The 13,124-nt window shown below is 43.2% G+C and overlaps 1 protein-coding gene across 3 annotated transcripts in view; it reads right to left on the bottom strand.

Annotated features, from left to right (window-relative positions):
* Window positions 1–1,200: 1,200 nt before the first annotated feature.
* The window catches only part of igsf9a (immunoglobulin superfamily, member 9a), a 58,961-nt gene continuing 47,037 nt past the window's right edge, over window positions 1,201–13,124 (bottom strand). For 2 of the 3 annotated variants that reach the window (XM_037753542.1, XM_037753541.1), the window contains exons 15-21: window positions 10,197–10,414; window positions 9,746–9,830; window positions 8,166–8,336; window positions 7,742–7,778; window positions 5,172–7,442; window positions 4,503–4,576; window positions 1,201–2,713 (exon numbers count right to left, since the gene is read on the bottom strand). In XM_037753542.1, the coding sequence (XP_037609470.1) occupies window positions 2,550–2,713; window positions 4,503–4,576; window positions 5,172–7,442; window positions 7,742–7,778; window positions 8,166–8,336; window positions 9,746–9,830; window positions 10,197–10,414 (3,020 nt within the window). In that variant the 3' untranslated portion in view covers window positions 1,201–2,549. Of the gene's footprint in view, window positions 2,714–4,502; window positions 4,577–4,997; window positions 7,443–7,741; window positions 7,779–8,165; window positions 8,337–9,745; window positions 9,831–10,196; window positions 10,415–13,124 lie in introns of those variants that run through there. The other variant, XM_037753543.1, reaches the window with a different exon arrangement.

Here is a 13,124-nt window from a genome sequence, read left to right as displayed (position 1 = left end):
TGCCAAGGTAACACGAGCGTCATATGGTTACACTTTTCAATTTGTGACATTTATTTTCACAAGACCTTGATTAGTTTCTAGCTTCAAGAGTCACTTCCTGGCATTTGCAAATAATTCATTCGCTGCTTAATGGCTATAATAAAAGAGTGCTTGCTTTAAAGCTAATCCCCCTAAGTACACACAATAACTGAAAAAGGTAGCAGTATAACAATCAGGTTTATGAGCTCTCGCTGTTGTTTGAACCGGTTTCCTTTGTGATGTTTTATTCTGTAGTACGGTTTATCCCCATTACTATACAGCCAGTGGTGTGTTTCCTGCTGAAGCATTTCATGATCAAATCCCCCTGTAGCTCCCCGTATGTTTCCACTATTCAGGTTTTAGCCCTGAATGTCAAAAACGGGCAGAATTATTTCTTAAAAAGTATTATACCCAGTATAATGTGAAAAATAAATCACACTCTTCCTTGTTTGATGTACTGAAAGCCCAATATTTAGATTCAATTTCAAAAACGTAGGCAAAAAAGTAGTGCTGACTACGAATCCCCAGAGCAGCGCATGGGGTTTGATCACATATGGACTTGAAGTACAATATGTGTACACCAGAAAATGAAAATGTCCTACAGAAGTGAAACATTGATTTGCAGTAAATGTAGCCTCTATGAGTGAATTTCAATTATAGGATGGATACCCCACAATGCTCTGGTACGCTTTGGAGCTCTGAGTTAATTATTTGGTTGACTAATGTGAAAGCCTTGAGCTAGAGCAGCCAGTGAAACCCAATTTTCCTTTTCTCTTCCGTTGTTCGTGAAGAAAAGAGAGCAAGAGGCATGAGCATGTTTCTCCCAGCAGGTTTAGGGGCAGTGATGGCAGGTTTGTGCCAGGAAAGTTGCTGGTTTTGTTCCCTAGAACTAGCAGGAATCATCTACATTGGGATGTTGGGCTAGGCGAGAACAAAGCTTTTAGTGTGTCCAATTTTCCAATATCAATATATATTACAACACAGGATATATGCCGCATATAAAATTGATGTTGGATGCAATGAACTGCTAAAAAAGTCCCTTCAAAACCAGTGGGCTACACCCCGGGTCTGAAAATTGAAGCCAATGCAGAAGTGCCTTAAACCTGCACATATATAGCAGGGGCCACTCCTCTGATTGCAAAAAGAAGTCAGATTGTATAGAAGTAAATGAGAAAATGACCCTACTTCTCACTTGATTTATTACCTCAGTAAACATTGTAAACACAGCGTTGTTCAGTCTGGGTGTTTTCGTCCTACAACCTTAACCCTTTCACAGTGTGTTTTCAGTTCATGAAAGTTAATTATGTTCTTTTTGGTCTCCTGAAAACTTTTTATTCAGTGTTCAGTTGTAATTAGCTCCACCCTCTCTTGTCACTTCTGGTTGCAAAAAAACAAGATTGCGACGGCCAAAAACGAAGATGGCGATGGCCAAAATGCCAAACTCGTGGATTCAAAACGGCAGTCCACAAACCAATGTGTGACTTCACGGTGACTACGTCTACTTCTTATATACAGTCTATGCTCAAAATGGCATGCTATGAACTACGATCGTTCCTTGTTCTTGCGGTGCGGACACAATGAAAAGGAGGATTCTTAGAACTATGAAAAAGTTCTTCCGGTCCAAAAACGCCTGTTGAGTGAATTGCTAAATGAAAGTCAAAAGAATAAATAATCTCCCTTTATGTCCATAAAGAACAACCAAGGACAAATCCTACAAGTTGACTTGACCCTCTTCAATTACTCAACATAATTAGAGGTATTACTTCGCTGAACAAGGAGACGGCCTGGAGAGGAAATGAAGGCTTTCATCCACACTGAGTAGATTTTTATATTCCAAAAATCCACAGTATTTTAAGGGCAAAAAAAAGCAGATAATGATCTCTTTTGGGAAATTACTCTTTTAGAAACTGTGTTACACTCAAGCAAAACAGTAACAGTGCAGCAACTTACCATTTTATATACTATTTATCTTCCTTATTTATTGGCATTTCATAAACAGCTCTTGTTAAGCTGAGAGGTGATTGATGATATCATATACAAAAGCATAATCATCCCCAGCCTAAACCAGTCACTTGATGATGACTGAGGTCTGAGTCATCCCTGGATGATGAATGCATAACAAACCACACACGGAGAACGTGGTGAATCCATCAGCGCGGTGAAAAGCTTTGGTATTGGCAGATTGGCAGACTGTCTCAAAAGAAAATGCCAAGAGCGTGATGATGATGCCAGTCACAAAGCAAAACAAACTTTCAAAGCTCTGCATAAGGGTAAAGGTGATTTTGTGTCTCCGTTACTTTTCACTGAGACCTGTGTTGTTGAAAACCATTATTTTCTAAGTGAAGTTTAACAAAGAGACCAAGCAGAATACCCCCTAACAAGCTGTGGAGGTCTTTTCTTGGTTTGAATGAGGGAATTAGATTGAGTCAGACAAAAGCTCACTTTCTGCTACATGCACTTTTTGTCGCCTTGCGACACCAGTCAATAAGTGAAAGGACACACCAGGTGAGATGAGCCGAAGGCAGGCGCCGTCAGAACAGCACGGTGTCTGGTTCTGGCTCAGCAGAGCAGCTGCTTTGATGCCCCAGGAGCAAAGAGAGCTGAGCGCAATTTTTCTGTGCCTTGGTGGAGCACTGCATTCTGGGAAGGCTACAGCGCGGAGCAGGCTTCAGTAGATTCAATGAAGGAAGCAGTTCTGTGGGTAGAAAGAAATTATCTGTGAGTTTCCTGATATTTCAGCGCAGATGTTATTTTAATAAGATGTCGGCAGCCTGTGGGTTTTGTCTCCTTCGTGCTGAACTCCCACAGACATGAAACACTCACAGGTTACGGGTTAGATATTAAATACCGGCTCCTGAGTGTAAATGTAGGTTAGCTTGCGAGGTTAATTCAGAGGAGCCAAAGTGTGAAAACATGTCTGACCTTTCTCTTAATTTGTTCTTGAAACACAGTCACAAATGTCACCTAGGTCAGATTAAACATTGCTAAGTGTTCCAGTAATGGCCTGTTAAATGTTGCTCTCTACTTTGCATACCACGCTGCTACTGCAAGCCGCTGAATTTAAGTCTACAGCTTTTCTATAAAAATCACAACAACAAAAAAACTTGGCAGCTCACTGGTTTGAATATACATTTGAGCCAGGAGGGAACACTATACTACACATAAAATCATATCAAATTTAATAGTAAATACAGAATATGTATACTATAATCTGTCATCTATACCAGCCATCAAAAGTGGTCATTAAACTCCAAATAATATGTGTTATTATATTATAACAGGTTATTTTTAACGTCGCCAATCATATTAACCTGCATCTCTTTAGATTGTGGGAGAAAACCCGTTCGAACCCAGAACCTAAATGCTGATACCAGAGTTGTTGACTGACATTTATCCCTGCCCTGTACTCAACGGGTAGATCCACAAGCTTGTTAGAAGTTTTATCTTTTTTATATAATCATATTTTTCAGCCGCTCGTATTGTTTTTGTCTTTTCAGTCTGTGTGGCTGGTATTGTTTTCACCTTGTGAGTCTCTGTGTGAGTCATTATGGTAAAATGAGGTCCTGGAGACACCGACTGTAGCGGGAACTACCACAGAAGTAGTTTTAAGTACTTTACCAGATGTTTATATTTCTGTCTGTCTGTCTTTGATGTCTCTGATTTTGTCATCGCGATGGCGTCACAACCGTGCAAGATGCAGTCACGAAACTTTACAGGTGTGTAGTTGAGATCAAAATAAAGAGTTCAAAGATGGGCGTGATCCGAGCAAGGGGGTGGTGAAGGGGCAACTGGCCCCCAGACTTTGTCACTGTGATAGCGTTGCATCCAATGCTAGCCCTAGCGCAATTTGGCGTCACGAAACTTTACAGGTGTGTAGTTGAGATCAAAATGAAGGCTGAGTTCGAAGATGGGTGCGGTCTGAGCAAAGGCGTCGAAAGTAGGGGTTAGGAATTGGTTCTAAAAACTTTACGACCATGGTGCGATTTGGCGTCACAAAACTTTACAGGTGTGCTGTTGAGATCAAAATGAAGGTTGAAGATGAGTGCCAGAAGCAGGTGTTAGGAAGGGAAGGGTCTGATCTGGTCTGATTTAGTGTCGCGGCCGGTGTGATACCATCGCAAGGTGTTTCTAGTTCTCATCTTCTCTTTGAAAGGAAGGCACGGTGAGCCCTAAGCAGGCATGACAGAAGGCATATACCAAATACGATGCCCTCCCTGTCCAGCGACTATTTCTCCATCTTTAGAGAGAAGTTATCCATACTAATATCCTCATCCACGACGGGAGCATGGCATCCCCACAGGTTAAATGGTGAGGATTTGTCTACTGAACTGAATAGAGATAAACTTAACAACAATCGCCCTGCGTATTATTTTGTTTCACTTTGTACTATATTGATTCATGACTCTAAAAACAGACAAATTCTATCTAGTTTCATACCAAAACATGAGCTGCATCTTATCAACAAGGAAAGCAAAACCCCTCACCGTCATGGTCTCCAGGCTGTGAGCAGAAATCAGCAGCGTCCCACTCATAATTCTCATCGACTGAGGCCTTTCTCCTGGAGAGGTCACAAAACATCACTTAGTATACAAACACAGTTCGGCTGTTTAATGCAGACACAGGCGCACTTATTAATGTATACAGCATGAATGTCAAAAAAACTCCCATTAAACTATACATCAAGCGCATATTTTTGCTAATATTTCTTCTACCAAGAGACTTTACTTCATTAAATGTGTGTTCTTTTGCACAACAGTGATGAAATGAATGTGAGGCTTTACACAATTTATCTACGCTTGTTGAGCAATTCACACGGATTAATTGCTTTTACAATGTTTTGACATTTCTCAACTTTTATTTCAAACATAATTTGACACCCACTTAGTTATGCGAAGCTTAAAAAATATAAGAAAATAAGATTTGGAAGTTGACTTAGAAATCTGTTGGAATGAACTCGGGCATGTGAATCAGAATCGGAAAAAACCCTGTACTTTCTTTCCTTCCTTTTATTCATTATAATAGATAGTTTATATTAGGCTCACCTTGAAAGCCTTTTAATGACCACACAGGATCCTCTAGCGCTACAAATGTCAGCTCCCACATTTTTTTTCTCGATAAAACATAATTTGCCTCATTCATTATGTCCTTAATACCTTTGGCTCTGTTTCATTTGACTGTGCTTGTCCTCTTGGCTCTCCTCTACGGTCTCAGGTGAGCAGGTGAGGGTCGGGGAAAGGTGACACAGCGACAGGCGTCCGTTAGCGGGCTCCATGCTGCCTCGGCCGCTGCTGGCGTAGCTGCTGTAGCTGCTCCCGGACTCTCCCTCGTAGCCCCCTGCCTCCACTTCTAGCGCCTCTTGGTAATTGTCTAAGCATCTGGAAGCTTCCTTCATGGCCTCCAAGGAACCTTGTGCCGCTTTCATGGCCTCCCGGTAGTCGATTGGCCATTTGGCAGCGTTGGGAAAGCTGGACGCCTCTCTTCTTGGCTCATAGTTGCAAGGCACGTCAGCATTTGGTGCGGGCCTATCTGGTCTGCTCCTTAGAGATAAAGCGTCCACCGCGGGTGGTGATTGGGAGGCAGCTTGGGCAGCAGAAGGAGAATTTGCAGGAGATTTGGAGATCTTCCTGGTCGGAGAGCTCTGGGGTTCCCACAACAGAGTGACTGGACGACAGGATGACGCAACAGAGCAGTTTTCTTGGCTTAGAGAATCTATCCATGCATCAGGAGTCAGGAAACGGCTCTCTCTCCGCCTCCGCGAGTCAAGGCTCTGACTTCGCTGCTTAGAGTCCCAGAGTTTCGAGCCCTGGATCACAGATCTGCAGAGTTCTGGTTCTGGAGTGTGCGGAGAAGCCCTGATAATGTCGTCCACGGAAGCAAGACTGCGGCAGTTAAAGCCTGCGCTCCTGCTCACGTCTTCACGACGACCTTGGCGAGTCAGCGAGCGCCCATGTTGCACATGAGAGGCGATTCTGTGGTGCAGCATGGGCTTTGACTCAGGCCGCATCACACACGCCTCCAGCTCTGGCTCATCCACACTCATCTCAACACACACGTCTTCATCAGTGGGCCGGGGGAACACTACCTCCGCTTTGGAAGAGTCTGGCACTCCATCGGCAGCCCAATTAGATCTTTCAGTATATTTACTGCTATGGAAGGACAACGTTGAAAGGCTGCCATGACTAAGATTGTTCCGTCTCCGTGCCTCAGAGCATGAATCATTCGTTTGCATTTCTAAGACTGTGGATTGTGGTGAATTATCATAGCCCTCTGGTGCTGCCTCTACGCTTTCATGTCTCTGGTGCTTTGAGGAGAGATGTGGGAGACTTAATCTGCCTTTGGAATAACCGCCCGCCTCCTCAGATAGGAGGGGGGTCTGTTTGGTGAAGGAGGGAGCAGGATGATAGTCGCCGGACTTAAAACAAGATGGACTCGAAGGCGACGACGTTTCGAAACGGGTCCTGGCCGGGATCAGAGTGAGAGGAGAGACAAGAGGACGGGCGTCCCAGAGCACAGAAGATGAAGAGAAAGGGCTCTGAGGCAGACAAAAGCTCTCCTTGCCGCCCCGGGGGTGCCTGTGAGGCAAGGTGCTGCTCTTATATTCCCACACAAGCTCATTACCGCCAGCCTCTCCGCTCTCCAGGTCCCTCTTCATTTCCCTCATGGAGCCTCTCTCCAGCGTGTACCTGTGGAGCTCCCTCTCCAGCTCCTCCCTCTCGTGAGCCAGCTTCAGGCAGCGACTCAGGTTCCCCCGCTCCCGCTCGTGCTCCATCTGGAGAACGAGAGAGCTGGCGGTCGTAGACGGCTGACCTAGGCCGCATCGGATGTGTGGGAGCACTGGAAATGTGGGCGTTATTACTCTGTCTTGATGAGGAATGGTGGCCAAACTACCGTTTGAATACAGGCTGCTGAAGTCATTGTAGCTTGCCTTCTGATCCAAGATATAAGGGCGGTGATGGGGCGGGCCCTGGGAGAGGCCACAGATTTGGTTTGTGGAATTAGCTGGTTTGCAAGGTGGGAGATCAACAGAGAGCACAAACGCTGGCTGCTTCCTGTCTTCCCTCTCCGAGTGCAGCGACACAGACCTTCGGACTCTAGCTTGGTCATACCGTCCGCTTTTCTCGCCGTGAAAACTCAAGGCGTCATTGCTGTACGGCAGGAGCGCAAAGCGCCCATCTGGACCTCTAGAGATCAACTCGATTGGAGGGGAAACGGGAGAAGAAGTTGTCCTAGTGAGGCGGCCTCTGCTGTAGTTGGACGGGAGCTGCTTCCGCCGATGATGATTCTCAGTGCTAAAGGAGGAACAGTCTGTCTGCCAGGAGGAGGAGGAGGTGGTGGTGGTAGAAGAAGTGGTGGGATAGAGGATGCTGGCTGGAAGTAGGCTTGTCTTCAACACACTGTCTGGACTGCCAGTGCCTGAAGTCTTTCTGTGAGAGAGAGAAAGAGGGGGAGGGGTGAAAGAAAGAAAATTGTAAGACGGAGGTGTAAGAGGGAGAGAAATAGAGGCAGAGAAAATAAGATTGAGAGTGAAGGTGGGGGCGGGAGAGATGTAGACAGAGAGAGACTAAAACAGCAGCAACTGCAGCAGCAATATATGAAGTTGAAGAAAAATAATTGAAATGGAAAATAACTTAAGTGCTGGCATTCTCAACATTAAGTTTGTAAGGGAAAGTGGAGGGAAAGGTCAGTGGAAGGCATTATAATGAAATGATAAAGGGGTACTTACATTGATGGGGAGCATTTATAGATGGCAGAAGGGGGTTCTGAAAGGGAGGGAGAGGGGCAAGATGGTATCTGACTCATTAGGATACAACCACACTGACCAAGAAGTAAAAACATAATCAACCCTAATAAGAGCCCATTAAAGGGCCTGAGGCGCCCAGGCTTGTCCAAAAAGTTAATTACACTTACATTTATCAGCCACTAATGAGAAATTACCCTAATTAGCAAGTAATGTAAATGACATCAATAACTTTTACAACTGAATGGACGAGCGCGGGACAAGAGGAGCGCCAAATCCATGCAGTGGGCTATGATTTATATAATGGATTGAAAGTGCCTTCAATATTTTATTGAATAAATGATGATATTCATGATGCAGTTCATCAAAGTGAGTGTCTGCCGTGTCTCTGGAGTGAGGGGCGTTTTACCATCCTTCTTGTTCCTGCGACGCCGGTCCCTCTTGTGGCTGATGACACAGGCGGACCCCAGCAGCAAGACCAGTGCCAAGCACATGAAGGCGACCCCGCCCAGCACGCCGGCAAGTAATGGCTCCGGGACGAACTCCAGGAGTCGGGATGTGGCGGGGTAGATCTCCATCCCTGTGACATCATTTTATCAGCATTATATATATATTGCTAAATAAAAGTAAAAGCAAGCCGGGTGTGACTGTAGTGTCAGCAGTAACCGTAAAGAACGGCAAAATAATTTAATTAAAGAGCCAGAAAAAACTGTTGCTTGCCGTAGTAGCAACACACTTGAGAAAGACAGATATCACTAAGACAATAAAGATATATTTCAAAATGCAGATATAATTCTTCTTCTTTTTTTATATTTTGTTATATTTTTATTTAAATTTGTCAATACGGATAATTTTGTTTTCAGAAATTAAAAGAATACATATTTTTAATAAATTTAAATTGTGTTTTTAAAGAAGTATGTTTTATTTGTAAAAGACATTTTCAAAATAAATGTTTATAAATCTTATGGATTTTTTTTTATCTACTAAAAATAAATTATACATTCTGTATTTATTAAAAAATATTTATATTTTAATTTCTAATTATAATTTACAAACTTTAAATTGATAAAACATAGATTATTATAAATATATCTATATATCTAAATATAGATATATATATAAATATATATATCTATCTATCTATCTATGTATCTATATCTGTATCTATCTATCTACATCTGTATCTATCTATCTATATCTATATCTGTATCTATCTATCTATATCTATCTATCTATCTATATCTGTATCTATCTATATATCTATATAGTATACAGTATGTACTGTATATTAGTTTGAAAGAAAAAAAAAAGTTTTGTTCCTCAAGCTATACAATCATGTGATGACACTGGCAATACATGCATATTTCATGCCACTTGCTTCATAAATAAATACAATTCTGTTCCATCACAAACAAAAAAACTCGTAAAAATAACCCAAGATTGCTATGAGGTTTGGTATTACCCGTTTTAAGTGGATCTAATCTCCAATCTCCCAGATGATCATTACCAGCAAATCATAAACTTGATTGTTTTGCATTTGCTCAGACGTCAGACGTCAAACTGAGAATATCAGCAGGGCTGTGTAAAACAATATACAAGCTGTGGCTCTGATTGTTGTGACAGTCCTCGGGTGGTACCGGTGGGAGTTGTATATATCCCTCTGTTTGATATCTCTGTACCGTATCTAATGAAACATTCATGTCACATTCACATAAGAATCAGAAAAGACCAGTGCGAATTCTAGCGCTAACTCTTTTGAGAAGTTATTAGTGGAGCTATTTCTATCATTCAGGCCTCTAATGGACAGCGTTCCCTGGGGGCCTGCTCTAATTTTGGTGTGACGCTGGGTAAAGAGGAACGGAGGAAGAAATAAAGAAAGAGAGAGAGAGAGAGAGAGAGAGAAGAGTTAGACAAGTAGACTGAGAGAGGAGGTTGAAATGAGGGTGAGGTGAGAATGCGAAGGGGGCAAGGTTGCTCTCGAACACCTACCTATGGTGGAGACATTGACTGATGGACTGGGCTCGCTCAGCAACTCCCCGCGACGAGATAGCAGCCGCAGCTCGTACACACAGTCCTGAGGCCAGCATCCACACACACACACACACACACACACACACACACAGTGGGGAGGACAGAGGATGAAACCACACTTTGTCAACACGAGGCTGTGCCTGCAATGCTAATGAAGCTCATTTGAATTTTGTGTAGGCCTTATATAGGAGAGGAAAAAGAAGGATGAGACGGGCAGAGGGAAGAAAACGGCAGCGCACACAGATTGAAAGGCGACAGGAAAGTGATGGCTGCCATGTAGTGTGCATAATTGAGAGTCTACAAAAGTAAAAAACCACGGCGGTGTAGCCTAGATAGAAAATCTCTAAGGCATTCAACAAGCAGCGCGGACTGATTAGTCTCAGAGGGAGCAGTGCGACCGGCTTGTTACCTTGCGCAGACCCGGAACGACTATCTCGCTGCTGTTGGCGCCGATGTCCTCGTCCAAATGAAACCACTCCCCTTGCTCGGTGCGGGATTGGAGAACAAAGGCCGTGATGGGAGGGTGCTGAGATTCGGGAAGGGACCATCGCAGAACGACACCTGCTGGGCCCTGATTAGCTGTCAGCGACGCAGGGGGCTTCGGTTTACTTCTCCTCGGCGGAGGATCTGATGCAGAGGGATAAAAGACCTTTAGCCCATCAGCCAGATACACTCTGGCGGAAAAATTAAATTACAGTGGAGGAAATCGCTACTGCCACAGATGTTCAACCTTGAGAGTGTGAAGGGGAGTAGGGCTGGGGTGGATGTTTTGCAGAGTCCAAATTAGTTGTAACATACAGTTCACTGCACTACATTTTTATCGAACGTAAGGCAAATATGGTGTGAGGCATACTTACTATATTTCAGGTCTAATAGCTATATTTCAGGATGGTTTATTATGATTGTAATAATACTGTTTATGGCCGCAATAATCGTAGCATGAACGTTTGGGCCCGGGCCCCAGTTTGTGAATCACTGAATGAGATTATTTCACCAGAGAAGACTTACTGCTGTATTCCCAACACAAACCTTTGGGAGAAGAATCTAAATTGTTGTTTTTTTTAACTCTTATAAAGCAGCAGGTTGCATCTTCAAAAGGTATTTTTGTGATCTCTCAGATGTCTCAAGGATGTCTACTCTCTGCTGGGAAGGGTAAAATCTTTCCAGGGGGGCAAAATCAACATTTAACTCACTACAAAACAAAAACAAAAAAAATTACAAATCCTTGAACAAAATCCTCAATTTGAATAAAGTCATTCAGTGTATTAAATGTGTTTTTTTTAACACATCGACTTTCTTTAATGAACATAACTCGTCGGTGTGAGCGAACAGTTTTTTCCACTGCAGCGAAAACGTTGTTTTTGAAAGGCTAAACGCCAACAAATGTCCATTGAAGCAGAATATTTCGTTAGATAAAACAATATGAATTTTGGAAATGACTATATTTATCTTTTTTCAATACATTCTGACTTTAGGGACTTTACAACGATTATGATTTTAGTTATACATGTGTAAATCTAATTTTGACAACCTCAGAGCAGACAAATCTTTGCGCACCCCTTGTGATCTTTGGCCCTAAGGGGGGCCCGGAACCCCAGGTTGGGAACCACTGATCTAGATTGTTTCACCAGAGAAAACCCACTGCTGTATTCCCAACACAAACCTTTGGGAAAAGAATCTAAATGTTTTTTTTTTACTCTTATCAACCAGCGGGTTGCATCTTCAAAAGGTATTTTTGTGATCTCTCAGATGTGTCAAGGACGGCTACCGCCTGCCGGGAGGGATAAAATCTTTCCAGGGGGCAAAATCCACACTTAACTCACAACATCTCCACAAACTGCCCCATCCACTGCCCTGGCCTCCCATAGACGAGGGCAACGGACTAGATATAGCTAAAAGAACCGTAAAAGAGAAGAGCAGCGGCGCATTGTGTGGAAACACTGGATATGAATGTTGATTTCGCCCCAGGTGAACATTTGATCACCCCAGGAAGATCACAAAGATACTTTTGAAGATACATCCCGCTGCTGGATAACAGATAAACAGTCACACCAGCGGCTTTGTGAGGCTGTTTTTAGTTCACAGCGGGGCTTTGAGGTAAATGCCAACATGGTCTCACAATGCCAGCATGCAAGTGTTTAGCAGGTATAATGTTTACCGTATTCACCATCTAAGTTATAGATGGATAGTTTTTGTTTTTTTTAAGTGGAGTTGTATGAGGTATCTATCCATAGTCAGTGTATTACCTACAGTAGATGGTGGTTTGCACACCCCCGGTTTGGAGGAGTTGTGGACAGGGCCACCTAAAAGAGAGGCCCACCTAAAAACAATCAATATCAGTTTAAGCGTATGCTATATTTACAATATTTTCACCACTTTACCTTGCCGTGAGACAGCAGGAACTGAAGCCGTTATCTATGCTCTCGCCAAAGCCACCAGACTCCATTGAAAAAAACAGTAATTTTACCTTGCAGAACACGAGAGTTGCTGGTCTACGGCTGCCTCGATCAGTTAGTTTGTTTGTGTTATTGTGTGACTTTGGTTAGTTCGGATTCACCAAAGTCACACAATAGCACAAACAAACTAATTGATCGAGGCAGTGGTAGACCAGCAACCCCTCGTGTTATGCAAGGTAAAATTACAAGTTTTTTCAATGGAGTCTGGTGGCTTTGGCGAGATTACAGATGGATACAACAGCTTCAGTTCCCCGTCTGAAAGGGCTGTCTGACGGCAAGGTAAAGCAGTGAAAATATTCTAGATATAACGTACACTTTAACTGATATTGATTTATTTAGGTGGGCCTTTCTTTTAGGTGGTTAGAATACGTTTTGCTGCCGGCCCCTTCCACAGCAGTACATTGCTTTGCTTCCGTGCTGGTAACTCCTGTCTGTTTCTCCAAACTGGGGGCGTGCCGACCATCATCTCCTGTAGGTAATACACTGAATATGGAGAAGTACCTCACACAACCTGTTTCTCCAAACTGGGGGCGTACCGACCATAATTTACTGTAGGTAATACACTGACTATGGATAAGCACCTCATACAACCCCACTTCAAAACACTCAAACTATCCCTTTGAGTCACAAAAAAAGGGACAGAGTGGTGTTTCCTCCTCAAACAAATGATCTTTGGCTAAATACAGACACCAGCTTGTACCTACAGTGGCATATCAACCACGCATCCAATTTTCATTTTGGCCTTTGGGCAAGTTACTCAGGGAATTAACTTTAATGAGCTACAGTTGATATAATCTGCTGCTGGCAACATTTGCCATTACAACCGCTGAAAGTGATGGTCAGCACCGGCTAAAGATGAAAAGCCTGCGAGCTGAATGTTT

The sequence above is a fragment of the Sebastes umbrosus genome, chromosome 19, assembly GCF_015220745.1.
Source record: "Sebastes umbrosus isolate fSebUmb1 chromosome 19, fSebUmb1.pri, whole genome shotgun sequence".
NCBI lineage: Eukaryota > Metazoa > Chordata > Actinopteri > Perciformes > Sebastidae > Sebastes > Sebastes umbrosus.
Note: the sequence above shows the minus strand (reverse complement) of the source record. Positions and strands in the feature narration are given on the sequence as shown.